At 38.0% G+C, this 18,293-nt stretch overlaps 1 protein-coding gene across 2 annotated transcripts; it reads right to left on the minus strand.

The window, feature by feature from the left end:
* On the minus strand, window positions 1–18,153 carry SFT2D1 (SFT2 domain containing 1). 2 transcript variants are annotated; one of them, XM_021544167.3, is made up of 8 exons: window positions 18,018–18,153; window positions 12,035–12,121; window positions 10,172–10,254; window positions 7,052–7,133; window positions 4,677–4,712; window positions 3,881–3,939; window positions 2,529–2,558; window positions 1–710 (listed from the first exon to the last, which is right to left on the minus strand). In XM_021544167.3, exons 1-8 carry the CDS (start codon window positions 18,078–18,080, stop codon window positions 671–673), a joined length of 480 nt encoding a protein of 159 aa, XP_021399842.1. In that variant the 5' UTR covers window positions 18,081–18,153; the 3' UTR covers window positions 1–670. The 2 variants fall into 2 exon arrangements, with proteins under 2 accessions (XP_021399842.1, XP_021399841.2); XM_021544166.3 differs by lacking the exons at window positions 1–710; window positions 2,529–2,558; window positions 3,881–3,939; window positions 4,677–4,712 and having other exon boundaries at window positions 4,719–7,133.
* Between the last annotated feature and the right edge of the window lie 140 nt (window positions 18,154–18,293).

The raw sequence follows: 18,293 nt of genomic DNA on the forward strand, positions 1-18,293 counted from the left end.
GCACTTTTAAAATGAATTTATTTCACAAGTCCCATTTATACATTAGCCGTAAGTTTTTTTAGTAAAAAGTATTGCAGTATGAAAGTTAAAAAAAAAAAAAACATTTAAAATACAACTTTCTTTTTAATAAAATCCAACAAGTTTAAACATACTTTTCACATTCTCAATAAGTTTTTTTCCATAAGGCACATGTGTAGACATTTCAAAAGAGAAGTTAATTACAACCTTCCAAATCTTTACAATGTTTATAAAACTCTGTCTTTGGAAAAGCATACAATGGATAATACACAAGCATAACTGGTACATTGCAAGTTTTAGACAGAACTGCAAATGAAATCTTTATGCATACTACCCAGGCTTTACTGACTTGCCTCCACTGGGGAATAAACTAAGGGGATTAAAAAGTAGTGCTAAGACTACTCTGTATGAAGTATTTAAATGTACTTTCTTGTTAAAAAAAAGCCTGGGAGTTCCAGGGTAAACACAAGTAATTCTCCAAATTATTTTATAAAATGTTTCTAGTAAAAATTATTAATCTCCCAAGTGCAAAAGGCAAGAAAAATACTGAACTGCCACTGGGTATTTCAGAAGTGGAAAAGTGGAGATTTTAAGCAAAATTTACAGAGGAAAAAGTTGCCTTTTAAAGTGGACAGTGGTTCCTGGGTTTAATTTACCCTAGACAGGATGAGAAACATTTAATCACAGCATCCCTTTAAAAAAGAAAAAAAAAAAAAAGTCAGTTAGGATTTGTTATTTTGTTTATAAACATCTAAACAAACCATTACCTATTTACAATTACAAATATGGCAGAAACTAAAGACACAGCAATAGCGGATCAATAGCAGGATCTGTGTGTGAGTGCCTCCACCAACTTACTAAGGAGCGGAATTTGTATTCTGTTGCTAGTCAGTTCCAAAAATAAAGAATTATACTATCATCATTCCTTAAAGTCACTCTGCCTGTGTGGGCTTTGGTTTTGTTGCATTTGTTGTTTTCATTTGGATCTGGTTTGGTGGGGTTTTTTGTTGCCAGGCCAACAGGAGAGCTACCATTAATTTAGGAAAAAACAAACATAAACCAACAACCCCCACCCCAAAAAACCCATGAGCAAGTAAAATGTTCTGAATAGCACACCATGAATAGAGTTAAACAAAGAAATGATAATTTCATGAAATCAAGAGAAATGCATACTTTAAAAAATTACATAATACTATTCTCTGGCACTTAGCATGGTTTAGATCATTGTTCCCATAAGAAAGGCAGTCTACACAACAAATTTATGATACCACTCCACAAAAGCAAATAACTCAGTAATCCCTAAAGAAATCACTAGAATTACTAAATTACTAAAATGAAAATTACTAAAAGCAGTCTGTGTAAAATTCAATTCTTTAGCTCATAAAATCTAATAGATAAATAAACCCAAAGAAGTTAAGTGATGCACACAGCCTAGTATTTTTCTGCCCAGAACTTAGAAGTACTGTTGACAGGGAAGAAAAAGTCAGAAAGACCGGAAGCTCAACTTGCTTTCTCTACAGAGAAAGCAATTAAAAAAAAAAAAAAAAAAAAAAGACAAAAAAAGAAATGAACCTACTGAGACTGTCTCACAGCCACTGGACCTATAAGAATTCAGAATACTACTTCTGTCTGGGTTAGTCTGAGTTGTCAGAAATAGTAAAATTACAGTTTGAAGCCTGAGTTCAATTATTTTATTCACTGTAATTATCAAAAACTATCTTAAAAAAAAAATCCTTCCTAGATGAAATTTGAAGCTATAAAAAAACAGAACAGATTTTTTTTTTTGGCAATGCTACAGGAAAATATCAGATGAAAGGGATAGACAATACTTTGTATTCTTTTTCCCCACACCTCTAGTACAGCAAGCCTCATTAAATGATATGGAAGTGCTTAAGTTTTTTTAAAAAACCCACCGTCAGGAAGTTCAAACTGCCTTTTACATGAATCATAGAAGGATTCTTACATTTGATTACATACATGTGTTTCTACTAAGTGTTTGGTCTGCTTTCATTCCCTTTTTGTACACACAAGAATGAAAAAAAGAGAGGAGCAGAGAGGAGCTTGCCAAAATGGAAGTAAAGACAAAGCATTGCCTTTTCCCCTCCTGAAAGTGATGGAGGAATTCAGAAATAGAAACAGAAGCTGCCACTATGTTGCTTATTTGCTTTTAACAAGGACCTCAGATCCTAAGTTATCTTTAATTTTAGTATCAGAAAAGTCACTATTGCATCACTGTATTGGTAAATCATTGGAGACATTATTGAAACAAAACCTTGATTAATTTTCAGTGGTAGAAACTAGAGAGAAATTTATTAAAGAGAATTACTGTGTATTGTACTTCTACTTAAAGCTTATATTAAGCATGACTTTTAAGTTCAGCTATGCCATTTTCTAAAAATTAAAATAAAAAGGAGGATGTTTTATTTTTCCACACACAAAGTATATTATGCCTTTCCTCAGCATAAAAGTAACTGAATTTTGTTGAGACAGAAATTATTATGCAGACTCACCTTGCAAAAGGAATATAAGACAGACTATACCTGAAAAAAAGAGGAAAAAGTGTATTTGTAGAGTGTTCATGTCTCTCCTAGAACCAAACTATTTCACTTTAGGCCAGCATTAATAAAAGCAACCTGCTGTAACAAAATTTTAAACAAGACTTACCTATTTAATTTAATGCTTACCTGAGAAAAGACATGTTTGGAAAAGAACTAAACAGTGACATGGTGGTTTACTTTTTGTTTGGTCAAGATTTTTTTCTTTTAAATGTAGTTCCTAACTTTTATTGCATATGAACTTAAAAAATATATTTACTATTGCCAAATCCAAAAAAGAATAGAGATCTGTGGGAAAATGGTACTCAAGATGATAAAGGCAACTTTTTCCAGTTTAAAAGACAATCTAAATTACTATGCAAATATACATCTAATCATATTATTTATGTAACTAAATAGAGATACATACTGTAGGATGAATAATATTCCACAACGGTGACACTCAAATAGCTGACAATTCTATTATTCTTTGAAACTTGCTTCTCACAAGCCTCCAGGCAGTGTTCTGTTCTCATGCCCAGCCTGATCAAACCCCAGGACACTTAACAAATGTGAACTGTCTGCTGCAAACACACACAGCACAGTCTGAGATAGCAGTCCTCCCTCTATCTAGCACCATGCCAAACAATCCCTGTCCTGAACAAATGGTTCCTTGTCCTCAGACCCAGGTTCAGTACAGACTCTGTGTACCCAGGGCAAGTTCAAGTGAGAACTGTGGTCACCTTGAGAGTGAGCACCAAGTAATTCACCTGGGACAAGGACACCAAGCATGTATCTCTGTGGAAAAGGCAGTAACTTTCAGAACTTCTGTCAGGCTTGCAAGCATTCACCTGACAGCACTCACACACTGCCAAAGCCAGCCCCCGAGCCCCTGGTCATCAAAGTACCTGCTGCACTAAATTCACCCTCTCACATCCACCCACTCTTTACCCAGTATATTCTGGGGCAGGACATACCCTATGAAAATGTTCTTTTGTTTCTTTCACTTCAAAAATCAAAATAGTTAGAATTCAAAAAAGAGGAGAGTATATTTTTACAATACAGAAAAAGCATGACTTTTTTTTTGCATATGTATTCCTTTCGTAAGGCTTCAGATATGTTCACACATTGCAGAATATACTTCAAATTAACATTTTTGCAAGACGATTGAATATAGATTTTGCTGGAGTTACACAACCTAGCTGAGAAAAAACAGATTGAGGCTAGCATTTGGGCACACTTATATATGAATCATATCTATAAAGGTTTATAATCATGCGGATGTAGGGGCAGGAAGAAGAAATTAAAAGAAATTTTAAGAATCTTACCAGGTCATTGCCAAGAACTGCAATATGCAGAATAACATTGCCAAACCTTTTTTGTTCCACTAAACAAAAATAAAGCAAATACTGCAAATTAGTACATTTTGCACCACATCAGCCTATATTGCAAACAATTGGCACAGACTGATCAATCAAGAATTGAGTTAGCTGAAAATGCCTAAATTTCCTTGTCTTAGTTTGCTGTTTCTTTCCCAACAACTCTCCATTCATTTTATCCATCACTCGATTAGCATCATGCTATGTAAACCTTTTCTAGCTTTGGAAACACCTAACAAATCAGTGTTAACACACAATCACTTCACTGTACTTCTGCAAATATCGAAGTTCATGCCATTTACTTCTATGGAATGTAAACACAGTTAGTTTTCAACCAAGATGCCTGAAGATACTTCTGCTTTTTTTCTGTTGTCTTAAGCAGCTTAACATTCTGTATCCATGGCTTCTGAAGATGGCTATAAACTCTGGTATTTTCTGACATAAGTGTGCATCACTGAAACAAAACAATATTTGAACTTGGTTTTCTTAGTTTTTATTCTAGAGGTCTGCAGACTGTGCCCATTGCTCTAGATTTTGCATTCTCATCTACATCACATGCAGGTGGAAGGATGCATTTGCTTTTACAGCCACCAGGCTCATCACTACACCTGAGCTCAACTGCAGCCGACAACAGAAACACCACACATGAGTTCACCTTTCCTTCACCACTGAACTGTATCTTAAAGCTACAATACAATTAATAAACTAACCAATTTTTTTTTTTCTAAAAAGCATTCTCACTTACCCAGAATACAGCACACAGAGTCAATATCAGGCAAAGCTGGGGTGAGGAGGAGAGACAAAGAAAAAAAGAATGAATACTCAAATACACAACAAATCAAGCACAGTAACCATTTCCATGTTTTCAATGGGCAATCAGCACTTGAAAATTGACTTATGGAACAAGCAGAGCCAAAGGCTGTCTCACAGTGACTGTATGATGAACTCCATGCTGTTTTTCAAAGAACATTATGAGGTATGCATGGCCAGAAGGGCTGGGACAAGTCTTGAAAGGAAGACAAGGCAGGGGTTGACTTGAGGAAAGAGCAGGAGGATAAGCTGGTGCGTGTACCTTTATTTGTTGGTTCTATTAAGAGGTGGGCTTAGATGATAAAGCTTTATTGAAAGGAATCAAGAAGTCTGGCAACTGCTACTCTCTTATTCCAGTACAGACTATAATTTTTAACCTGGTATTCATGACACCTGTCTCTGACAAAAAGGATGTTTGTATCGCTAAAACAACCCTTTATTAAAAACATCCATTCTCAATTACAGGAGCTGGTAAATACAGGCTATGCCTTCTCTGCCAGTGCTTTTTCAACTTCTGACACTAATGAAAAGTCCACTAGGGAGCAGCTGCCTCAGGTACGGCAAAAAAGCTCACATGAAGCTTTGTTTGAGGTACTTAAACACTTTAGATTGAATGTTACAATGATATGGTTTACTATGCCAAATAATCACACTATTTGTGCAAGAATAACCATCACTTAGAACTTTTCCACTAGATCTTACCAGGCTTCCTCCATTTTTCATTACACATAGTACAAAAACACAAATCAATTTTCATTTGAAAAAAAATCTGTTGGCATTTTATTGAAAGGGAGAAAAGTAACACACGCTTGACATTTTCCAAACATGTTTGTGACTCCTGAACTGCCTACAATTCTAGCTTTGTGTTAGCATGGGGATTAAAAGAGTCAAATTCATCCAAAGTTTTCAAAGCTTTAAATTTACCAGTTCTTCTGTGTTTTACTGAAATATCCATACTAAAAGTCTTGCCTTTCATCGTGTTCATGTTCATTATTAGATAAAAACTTTCATTCTCATTTTCCCAACTTTGCTGGTAGCCTCTCTGCACAGGTCTCTGATGTGTGCTCTGCTCTCTGTTCTCCTTCCATTTCCCTGATGTGTTTTGTTTTTACAGCCTTCAAAGTGAGTTATTTTCTTTGTCACCATGTCTGAGCACAGTGGATAACAGGATCATCAGAGCAAAATGATTTTTGTGCCTGCTGTTTTAAGTGTCTGGCTTAGGCTCTCAGTTTCATTGGAAAAAGCCCACAGCTATAAGGTGTTAGAAAATTTATGCTCAGCAAATACAGGCTCTAGGAGAACCGGAGATATTCTTGGACATTTTTAATTCATGCCTACAAAGTGTAACCCTCCTAGGACTTGTAACTTGGTATGAGTCGAAAATAGTGACAGAACAAAACAAGAACGCTCAAACAAAACAAAACAAACCTCTGTTGAACAAAGTTTGGTGTCCAAGCACTGATCAAGTGACTTCAGGGGCAAATGTAATCTTCTCAAATGAGATTGTAACTATATTTTATGTAGGTGTGTGAGAGGAAGAACATGCAACCTCCATATGACAGCTATCCAGAAAGACTTTATGAAGACTTTCTTACTCACTAAACTAGACAAACAAGTTATATGATCGGGAGAATAGGAAAGCCAACTACATTTCAAAAATCAAAGTTGAAATAGATCAGTAGGGAGCAAGAGAGAAAAGTATTAAACATAGAAGCAGCAAGGGGAGAAAGTTGTTTTAAATACCCAATATAGAGTTTTGGGATAGGAATTCTGATACTGGGGAGATTTTTTTCCATCCTTCTGGAAGAAGAAATGATGGTTGTGAAAATAAAGGAGCCAGGGTCCCAGACTTTGGGGAAATATATTAATTTTCTCCATTGCTTTGAAAGTGCTGAACCTCTGACCTTTACAGACCAAGCTGCAGCCAAAAAACAACTGTCAAGCTACACTTGGTGGCCACTGACTTTCCACAATAGGTAAAAAAGTCTCTTCCCTTGTTCTTGAAGAAAATATTTTAGAAAATAAATTAAAAATAATTAACCTGCCATTATCATTTAGTAAAAAATATTTTGTAAGGAACATTCTACTCCAAATGATTAATTAAAAAATCCTAAACAACAAAACCACACATGTTCATAGAAAGGAGCCAGATGATCTTTCTGACATACAGAGCTTAACAGGTTGACTGTCATTTCTCTGCAGAAGGTAGAGGCCGATTGAGAAATAACCTCCCTTTAGAAAAGCATCAAATTTAGCTTTGAAGCTAAATGAAAACTTTTTAATAAAAGGAAAGAAAGACAGTATATTTACCAACATCACAACCGTAGCTATTAATCGTTTTGGATCAAACATTGCTTTCAGTTGCTTCAGTGGCCCCATCAGGAAACATGTACTAATAGGAGATAAAAAACCAAAACAAATTGTAAATCACTTTCAAATAACTCTTTCTAAAAGACAGTAGGTAATTAGCAAGTTTTCCAACAGATAGAAGACTACAAAGGCTTTAAAAAAAGATATTTCAGTGCTTAGCAACAGAGACTAACTAGAACAGAAGGTGAAATGCTGCATGAGTTTAGCCCTCCATGAGTCACCCTTGGTCACAAAATTCTTTCCAAAATATTACCATAGTGAAAAAAAGTAACAGGCAAATACAAGAACACTTATATTGGTTGAGATAAGAGAGGACAGAGTGTGACAAGGATATACTTAAGGAATAACAGAAGAGCATGGAAGAAAATCAGTTTTCATGAACTCTTTCATCAAATAAGAAAAAACTTATTTCCACTAATAATCTGTTTGATGGGACTGAATGTCATTTAAAAATAAAGATGATTAAGAAAGCATTGCAGTTACAGTTAAATTTAAATCATCTTAAGAGATACTAAACGGGGGGAGATTGAACAATGACTATAAGTAGCTCTACATGAATTTAGAGATGGGTGGGTGGTCAAAGATGTTTGTTATGATGATTGTTATTTTAGGATGGCAAGCAACATAATAGACAGAAAAAAAAAAAAAGATGAGAAAACTCAACTGCAGAAGTACATGAGATCATATCCAAGATTTCAGGAAAGATACTGGGAACAAATATGTGGTTAGAGCTTTTCACATTACCAAAACAAAACATTATAAGTGTAGCAGTGTTATCAAGTTGAAGTCTAGTGAATTTTGTGTTGAAGCTATTGTAACAACTAACTTGCCAAAATAATGTCAAGATTACAAAGACCAACCTGCTGTAGAAAATTTTTGTTTAACTATAATTTTTTTTTTTACCCAGGCAGGATGCATGTAGCTACAATCAAGGTTACAGGGAAGCTCTACTTCCTTTAGTCAAACTCAGCAAGAAAAAAGGCAGGAAAAAGTTCAGTAGTTTGTATTAATCCTCCTGCTTTTTTCTACTCTGTAGTTAACTTGAAGGGAGAATGAAAACCATCAGCAAGACCACAAGCTGTACCTTTTTGTGCAAAGAAATGCCATCTGAACTAAGAGTTCACAACCTCAGGAGTTTTTCGCTGGCTTCAAATATTTGAGATGATTATCTTTCTTCCTTGTCCTTCTGCTTTGTAGAAAACACAACAATTTAATGAGAGAGTTCAAATGCCTATAATCTTGTGGTGGTCTGCTTTACTACAGAGAAGAAAATCTAGTCTAACTTCTCTTCTAGTAATTAATTTTTATATGAAATGAAGCAGGGAAGAGTTTGACAGTTTCCTCCTGAAACCAATCATAAGCCTTCTAGGACAGATGAAATATGGGAATTCACTTTCCAGGCAGTCAATAGAACTCAATCTTCCACATCCAAATGTGCTCCTACCAGCAACTTGGCACATCTATCTCCTTCACTTTTTTTTTATCTTATGCAGACAGACGTCAAATGTCCAAATTAAATGAAAAAAAAGTTTTCACAATTTAATAGCAAAAGAAAAGTGTTATATTCACTGTAATCCAAACTAATTTATTCTCAGTATTTTTTCATCTTGTCTGCTGAGCCATAAAATTAAATTATGACAAAAGAAAAGGGGACATGAATAACTAGAAGAAAATACTAATTAGCTAGTGGAAGGATAGGGATGAGGAAAATATAGTAGTAAAAAGGAATTAACTTTTGGCCACATGAAATAGGCAGAAAAAAATATAGAAAACAAAATGCACTGTTTGTAATCTGATTCATATTAAGAAGACCGACATCACAAGAGCTGCTCCAGAGACAAGAGGAATATGGAGCAGAAAGAAAGGCTGGAAAAAAATTCTAGACATGCTCCAGTTAAACAGAATAATTCTTTTAGATACACCATTCTGTAGAGACACACCATCCCTGAGAACAATCAAGTAAGTATAATTGTTTTCATGTCCATGGTTAGAAAACAACATTAAAAACAAGCTAGAGGGCACTAAACAAGCTAGTAAGAATGGTAACTGCATTTTGGTTTAAATACAGACTTGCAAACAAGATTGGAAAAGTTTAAATCTGCTTGTCAATTTGGGACTTCATTGTCATCTCCTACTGTTCTTAGAAGACAGTTACTTGTATTTTATATCCAAAAGCAGTACTGAAGGATAAATGGGCCTCTTTTTTCTTCTAATTTTAGCTGGAGTGCAGACTAAAGTTTTTCAGCATTCTCCCAAAAGAAATACTGGTCTGCAAAAACTTTCCTCTTAACTCAATGAGGCTTAATTAGTACTAAGTTTCTAAAATGCTCATTTAATTTGAAGAACTGAAAACACACTCAAAGTACCAGGTAAAAACAACACAACCAAAAAAACCTCACCCAAACCAACAACAAAGAATAAAGAGTAAAATAAGGGAGAGACAGGCAAACATTTAGCTTTGCCTATCTCCAGTATTAACTTTTTGTCTTGTTTTAGTATGAGATGGAATGGTTCCACAATTGAAGGCAAATCTTTTAGTAGGACTGTTATGTGGAACATTTCAAAGAATCAGAGAGTTTAAAAATACACTATGAGCAAATTTTAGATTCTGCCTTCAACCTTATAGTGAAAACAAGGATTTCCTGAATGTTTCCTTTTTGAAAGTTTTCTTGGAAACAGGATGATCTCTCTGTTAAAAGCAAAAAGCTCCTTCCACTAACAAAGTATCCACACAGAGGTCAGACTACCAGTTTGCTCCTGAAGCTGAGGTACTTCTGTACCTGGCAGAAGGACTTGGATGTAAAAAGTACAAAACATTCAGCTAGCAATTTGTTATTCATACTTCAGATATGAAGTACTGAACAAATTGTCAAGCACCCACAAACAGGCATGTAAGGTAACTGATAAACAATAAAACTGTGAAACAAACAAGTTTTGTTATTAGCATTCAATATAAAACAATGTTGTTTACACACAACATAGCACTCTGGAGTAAAAGCAAATGGAAATGTAGCTGAAAAGGAGGGTACACTTTTAAAACCAATAACTAAGAAACCATACCTGGCGAGAGCAGCAATATTTCCCAGGGTATAGAACACTGCAAAAAGTTTGATCCCCTTTGGGAGCCATAGCAATGCTGTTCCCTATAAAAGACAGGTTATTGGCATGTTTGCAATTCGTTAATTCAATTTATTTAGATTTTATAGTCTATACATACAACTTCATATTATGAAGAACATATTTCTGACATACACTAGGAGAGCACTCTGCTCTCAGAGTTGCAGCAGTCACCACCCAGCACACTTCTATTGCCACCTGCTGGCAAACAATGTGTTGGTTCACTGGATTTCTGGATATTTTTACAACTAGGCAGTTTATTTATATTACTGATCACATTTATTTGTACTGTTTATACCCTATTTCACAACACTTCCACTTTTGTTACAATGCCCCATTGTACATTCTACATCTCTGCACACAAGATAAAATGTCATAAAGCTGCACTAATATTCACCATCTCCTTTTTCCTCCAAACAACCATTTAGACTTGCAGCCTAAATACACACTGAGGCTGAACAGAAACATTTTAGAACTCTTACTTCCAGATATCTCTTCTTTCCACTGAACTTTAAAAAATACAAAGTCTTCTGCTGATCACAGCTCCCTATGATGATCAGGGAGAAAAGGAATCCTAGGAAAGGGACCTTTAAGATCACCTAGATACAACTACCAGAGCCAGAGGCTTGGGGCACCTCCCACTAGACCAGGCTGCTCAAAGCCCCATTCAGCCTGGCTTTGAACAGTGCCAGGGATGGGGCATCCACAACTTCTCTGGACAACCTGTTCTAGTGCCTCACAATAAAGGACTTCTTCCTTATGTCCTAAATATCCCTGTTTTCAATTTGTACTCATTACTCCTTGTCCTATCACTACAGCTCCTAATGAAGAGCCCCTTCCTGGCTTCCCTGTAGGCCTCCTTCAGATACTGGAAGGTTGCTATGAGGTCTCCACACAACCTTCTCTCCTCCAGGCTGTACAGAGTGCTGTACAGAGTACTCCAACTTTCTCAGCCTGCCAGAGCCCAAAGAAAGCCCCCACCAGAAGCAAAACAAACTGTGATTTGCACACTGTGTCATGAAAAAACCCAACCAAACAAAAAGCAACTGCATTCTACACAATTTCCGTGGAAATCTACAGTGAAAAGAAAGGGAAAAGAGGGAGGAAGAAAGAGGGAGGGAGGAAAAGGGGTGGGAGAAAGAAAAGTGAGAAGGAGGAAAAGGAGTTCCCCAATATTTTTTCAGCTATTTCTGGGAGTTTCCATGCAGCTGAAAAACTGCCTTCTTGTGCAAGTTACCTGTCTCAGATTTTGACAGAACCAGGTAATTGATAGATTTCAACTCTTAATTGCAGGCTGCAGACTCCTGCCAGCCCCTGAAGTCCATGAATGAACTCATGATTTGCTGACTGGAAAGGAGTGCAGCAGGTTTTTCAAATGTCAACACACAACCACACCTATTGATTTGTTGAGTGTGACATGCTATACTTGTGGTTTCTTCAGCCTTTAAAAACTTTTCAAGCTTCCTCCCTATTTTTAACTTTTATTGGATGAAAAAAATAAGATGGGTACACACCTCTTTCCTAATACACCAGTTACAAAAATAGACCATATTTTGTCAATATCCAATCATGAAAATGTATTATCCTACAGTAAAAATGCTCACTTCTGAATTGGAAGAAAAATGGCCAAAATCATAATTTAGAGATCAACAGCCAATTACACATTTAATGTCCAGTTAAATAAATACACACAAAATTTAGAATGCAGGATAAAGCAAACACAGAATCACACATAAAATAGGAATATGAATGAGGTTCAACTGTAGAACAATAATAAAGTGCAAGGAAAAAAATAAGCTTACTTACAAGAAAAGAACACAAAATGCCAGTAACAAAGCATATGGCAAACCATCTGACTCGAGTACCAAAGCTGAGTGTTGAGGCATCAAGGACCTTAATAAGAAGGAAGGAAAAAGAAATTACAAACCCAGTCTAGAACAATCTAAAGGACATTTTTTTATTTACCACTGAAGTCCTTAATTTCAAACAAAATTATTTTTAGCTGGAAATTGTATATGAACTCTTTCGTATTACAAAATCATATTATCAATCTGGAACACATGGAAACGTTATTTACAAACAAACAAAAAAGACAAAACCCGTAAAAGATATATCCTGGCATACAAGCAATGCTGCTTCACTTTCAAACTAATTTTTTAATTACCACACAATTGAAAATAGCCACAATTGTACTAAATCAAAAGAATAAATGGACCTTCCAGGAATTTGCAAAGGAATTTATCCATTTGTGCAACACTGTACGTTCCTATAGACATTACCACCTTCCCCTATTACTAGTGACGATCCCTTGTACATATTAATGCCAGTATTCACTGCAAGCATTACAACTCTAATTTTTCCTCCAATTACCTTTGTGAAGGTATAGGATTAACAAAGTTTGTCTCATCAGACTAAGCTAACTTGCTGAAAGGGAATATTTCACTTCCTGTTTCTCCAGAGTGCTACCTGACACAACTCCTGACATGAGAGCAGAATTAGGGTTCCCTCTATTCCGATGATCTGGCTAATGAGCCAAGCAAGCTCTGCAAGCTGTCAGAAAAGCAGCAGGGTTGATGTAAGGAAAGAAGCAGGGCCATGTATCTGGCAGAAAGGCCCCCTTTCAGCAGAAATGATTTGTTAGATACGCTCAGCTCGACTCCACCCATGCTGTAAGAACAATGCATTTCATCTTACTCCAGGTCACTACAATTAAATGTACATTCTGTTCTAAACCGGCCTATTAACTGAAGTGTTGTTTCAGTTTACATAAAATTACTTTAAAAAAACAACTTTCCTATTTGTTCAGATGTCACATCAAACTTGCTCTCTTGTTATCTAGTCAACAGGTATTTTAGTCAAGACTTATTAACCAAATATACATGACAGACCTTCCCCAGTCAGTCAGTATGATATTTCTCCTTATCTCTTGAGAAATTTCCTTTTCAGGCCATGGTAAGCTAACCAAGAAAATCTGATTACTGCTTAGAACAATTTCACCTCTGTACAAATGAGGAAACTGTATCAAGTTTAATCAAAAACTGCCACATGCACATACACATAAAGGTGCTGTGAGGTCAGAAGATGCCACTTACCTTGCCAGGTCCAACACTTTATCCTTATGTATGCATTAAAGAAACAGATAAAAACAGTAACTGAAAAATGATTTTGTAGTTTCAATCATATTTGGTAGTCAAGAGTCCTGAATGCCTACATTTTTAAGAAGAGTAGGAATAGCTGGTAGCACACAGCTGAAGATGCCCATTTCAATCATGCCTTAAAAAAAAAAACCAACAAAAAAAAACAAACAAACAAACAAACAAAAAAAAAAAAAACAAAAAGAAAAACAAAAAACAGCACAAGGAATAAGAGAACCACACAAAGGCTTGGAGCAAAAAATACCACAAACCCCAGAAAATTTGATAAATTTTATGGATTTAACTCTTAAAAACTGATTGACAATATATGCACATTAACTACAGGAAGATAAGCTGTGGCATGAAGGCTGCCAGATCATTTTGTGCATTAATAAGACTAAATACATTAAATGGTATTAAAATGAAGGCTCATCCTTCCAACCATTCCCAATGATGTCACCATTTATGTTTGTCAAACTGAACCTATTTAAACAGTTTGAAATAATGAAACTGGGATCTGGTAATGAATTTTCTTAGTCCCTAATACTTCAAGGGACTGAGAGGAGACCTCATTGCAGTCTACAGCTTCTTCATGAGAGGAAGCAGAGAGGCAGACACTGATCACTTCTCTGTGGTGACCAGTGACATGACATGAAGGAACAGCTGAAACTGTGAAAGGAGGTTTAGACTGGATATTAGAAAAAGGTTCGTCACCCAGAGGGTTGTTGGGCACTGGAACAGGCTCCCAGGGCAGTGGTCACAGCACAAGCCTGAGACAGCTCAAGAAGCATTTTGAACAATGCACATAGTGTGATTCTTGGGGATGGTGCTGTGCAGAGCCAGGAGCTGGACTCGATGGTCCTTGTGGGTCCCTTCCATGTCAGGATATTTTACAGTTTGTATTTCTTGGGTTTTACTGAAACAATGGAACTCACTGCCTTTCCAAGATGCCTGTTTCAACACTGCAGAGAAGCACCTTGCTGCAAAAGTTGAGCTACAGATACACAGACACCAGCCTGTGTTCAAATGCCTGGTTCACTCTAGAAGCTGAGGACCTGACACTGCAGGAGCCCTGCCACAAATGCTGCAGGCAGTAATTTCTATACTAGGGACCATGGGACTATGAAGCCTAAGAAAAAGGAAGTCTAAGCTGCCCTTGCAACAAAAGCAGGAAACAACAGTGCTAAAGATTCTTCTTGTGCATCTGACATAAATTATACAGCTAATCCCTGATTTCAGATAAAAAGAGTTGCCATTGCAGTCTACGGTATTTGCATTAGCAAAAGCTTTTACTTAGGAGACTGAAAACATTTCCAGGCCTGTTCCACATCTGTAGTCTGTGTGGAGAACATTAGTGTTGGGAAGGGAGTTCCTGTAAAACATGCCCTTATTGCTATACTGCTTATCAGCTTGCTTCTAACAAGAAAAGGAAAAAATTAAACTGCAAGCAGCAAAAGGAAATCCTTAGTTTTCGATTGCTAAATTTTAATGCCAAACTCCTGGGCAAGAAGTAAAAGCTTTTTATTGACAGGCTATTCAAGCTAATAGTATATGAAAGAAATGACCAAGACATCCAAAAAAAAGAGGAAACCCTAAGTGGCAACTGGAATCTGGAATGAAGACTTTCAGAAACATAAGGCACAGGCTTGCAATAACAGCACCACTGCTAAAGAGTTTGCACTGGACACACAATACACAGTATGAATGATAATCCACAAGACTGCTTTTGATCAAAAATAGTTCTTGTGGCTCTGAACATCCACGTAGGTTCGCCCCACATATTAATGATCTTGTAACAGTTTTCCATGTAGGCAAACAGAAAAACAAAACCACTTTATTTTACTAATCTAGAAGTTAACAATTACATCTTTTATCTATGGTAAATATACAAATCATAGAGAATATTCAAAGGAATGCTGAGTAAATTTGCAGAATTTAGTTTCTAAACCATAGTGAAAAAATATTTATAGAGCTATATTCTCATCTTTCCCTAACAAGTCTCCTTATATGTATTTCTAGCACCAGTTGAGTTTAAAATACAAGTGTAACATAAATTAAATACAAGAAATGCAATTACTATATGTAATATAAAATTTATTATAAAAATATAATAAATACCTGGTCTATATCTCTTTAGTGAAATCTTATTGAGTGCTTTAAGCAGCTGTCAGCTGTCATGCAACATCCAATGTGTCACACAGACTGATTTACATTAGTTTTAGTGTTGATAAAAATAACAGCATAATGCTGCTCTGAAAACATCATAGCACTGCTACATTTATTATTTATTATTGATCTTTTTGGTAATTAATTCCTTTTTTTAAAAAGAATAATGGATCTAACTGCATCAAGAAACAGCAGCTGGTCATCTGAAGAGTTTAGAAAGTACAGAAAGATTTCACTGAATCATCACACAGTTTTTTCATTACAGACTTGTCTTCTACTTAGCAGGAATGACTTGTGACTTCATGATAATGGTTCTGCAAAAAAGCAAGGGAAAGAATCCAGATATATCTATGGACATGAACCATATGATGGCTATTACATAACTATTAGATATTCCAAAGAGAGGGCCTTTGTTTTCAGCCAAACACATGACTTGTCTCCAGAAAGATCATGGACACAGCTGAAGGTTTTACACATATAATGCATAACCTCTCACACTTTTCTTTCACAGCCCCATCTCTTACCAAGTGTTCCTCTCTGCATGGGTGCACATACTTTTTTTGCTTTAATACACACACTTTAAAAATAGTCAGCACCACTCAGCTCTAGCTTTAGTGAATGTCACATATGAATTTCCTCTCTAAAGAGAGGCTTGATTTCCACTGTTCTACAAACACATTGCTACTTTGAGAGAAAATTACAGCTAAGAAACTACCTGACCTAAACACTTGGCTTTTTTTTTTTTTTTTTAAGGCAAGGGGTATTTATTTATTTTAAATATCTTTCTGGTTCATCTCAGCATGAAGGTCCAAAGACACATTTATAAGTTTTCTTCTATCATGTACCAGACAGGCTTTAAGTATAGGCAGATTTTTCTTATTTAAAGTCTCTTCTGGCTATAACAGTACCATTACATGCAATAGTGATATCCTGTATAGTTTAATTACTGACATTTAACAAATGAAACACATTCTTAGCTCAGTTCTCTCCTCAACATATAAAACTCAAATATAAGAGCATTAAATATGTAGGCATTTTTCTACTGATTGGCACTTTAAAACAACTATCACAGCAGCAAGTAAAGGAAAACTCTATGTCACTATCATGTGCCTTGCGTGAAATGTGCCTTATCCTGACAGCAGGATAATCAATTCTCTTAGAACTGAATGGAGATTAAGAGAAATGTAAGTATTTCTTTGATAACCCTGAGAAGAGCAGAAGGTGAAGTATCCCTCCCAAATGCTGTCAGCCAGTTCTGGTGTGAAAGGGCACAGATTCTACACTGCTTTCAGGATCAGTGGACACAATTTAGGTGCTTTGCTGTGGAAGAGAGGCCAAATTCATGAACCTTGAAGACCAACGGCAACTCAGTGTAAAACTAAATGAAGCATGCCAGCAGCAAGCTGCTACAACTAATATTATGCCAGCTATGCTCAGCTTGTGCTGGTTTGCCAAGGTTTGTTAGCCACAGCTCAGATCCCAGCTACATTCCAGCCTCCTCCTCCAGCATGCTCCAGAACCCTGGAAGTAGCAAGCAGCAGCAAGATATTCCTTGATGTGGGGCACTTTGACCTGCAGTCACATGAGTTAAGAGGGAGCTAAAGGAATAAATGGTCCTTTGTAAGCATGCTCAGCTTTGCTTCAACCTGGAGATTAGTTGGCAGGAATGAATGGTCTTCAAACACAGTAAAAGCGAAACAAAAAAACTGCTGACGATGAGGAAGCCAGTGGGAAGGAAATAGAAAAATTAAACTATAGTTAAGGAGTAAAGAGCAAAAAGTTACTTCAGCAGAATATACACAAAACGATTTTTGTCTAAACAAACCTTTTTTCTGCAAACTTAAGGACTTAAGGGAATGGAGAAGCAAATTACACTGAATCACAGATTCAGTCGGGTTGGAAAGGAACACAGTATGTTATCTGCTCCCTGCTTATGCACAGGAAAAACTTGTAGAAATCGAAGGACCGCAAGGCACCAACACAGCTAAAAGCTTCACACAAGACCAATTCGCCAAAACTCATCCTCCGGGCAGAGCCTGCTGCCCACAGCCCTCGTCCCTCGGCGCACGCCGCAAACTTTGGTCTCTGCTTTGCCTGCTTTGCCTCCGCGCCGGGAACGGGGGGGCAGCGCCGGGAACGGGGGGGCAGCGCCGGGAACGGGGGGGCAGCGCCGGGAACGGGGGGGCAGCGCCGGGAACGGGGGGCAGCGCCGGGAACGGGGGGGCAGCGCCGGGAACGGGGGGGCAGCGCCGGGAACGGGGGGGCAGCGCCGGGAACGGGGGGCAGCGCCGGGAACGGGGGGGCAGCGCCGGGAACGGGGGGGCAGCGCCGGGAACGGGGGGGCAGCGCCGGGAACGGGGGGCAGCGCCGGGAACGGGGGGGCAGCTCCGAGCCACGGGCCCCGGGCCGGGCCCAGCGCGGGGAGGCTCCAGCGCCGCTCGACCCCGCGCCGGGGCGGGGAGGAAGAGCGGGCTGTCGCCGGGCCGTACCTGTGCCGTCAGTCCCTGCTCCTCATCGTCCTGCCCGGCCAGCACCCGCCGCAGCTTCTCCATGCCGGGGGTCGGGATGGGCGGGACGCGGCCGCGCTCCGCCGCGGGCCGCCGGCCCAGCCGGGAAGTGACGCGCGCCCCGCGGCGGCGGCGGCGGGGCCACGCCTGCGCAGTCCCGCGGGCGCGGCAGGGAGGGAGCCGCGGTGCCGCCCTCGCTGGAGGCGCCGGGAGGAAGAAGGGCTTCTTCAGCCTGACCCCGCTCCATCGCCGCCCGCG

The sequence above is a fragment of the Lonchura striata genome, chromosome 3 (assembly GCF_046129695.1).
Source record: "Lonchura striata isolate bLonStr1 chromosome 3, bLonStr1.mat, whole genome shotgun sequence".
Lineage (NCBI taxonomy): Eukaryota > Metazoa > Chordata > Aves > Passeriformes > Estrildidae > Lonchura > Lonchura striata.

Coding starts and splice junctions, on each gene's coding strand:
- SFT2D1 (XM_021544166.3), bottom strand. CDS start 18,080: ATGGAGAAGCTGCGGCGGGTGCTGGCCGGGCAGGACGATGAGGAGCAG. Junction 12,122..18,017: donor AGCAGGGACTGACGGCACAG/GTACGGCCCGGC, acceptor CTTCTTATTAAG/GTCCTTGATGCCTCAACACT. Junction 10,255..12,034: donor GCATTTTGTGTTCTTTTCTT/GTAAGTAAGCTT, acceptor TGTCTTTTATAG/GGAACAGCATTGCTATGGCT.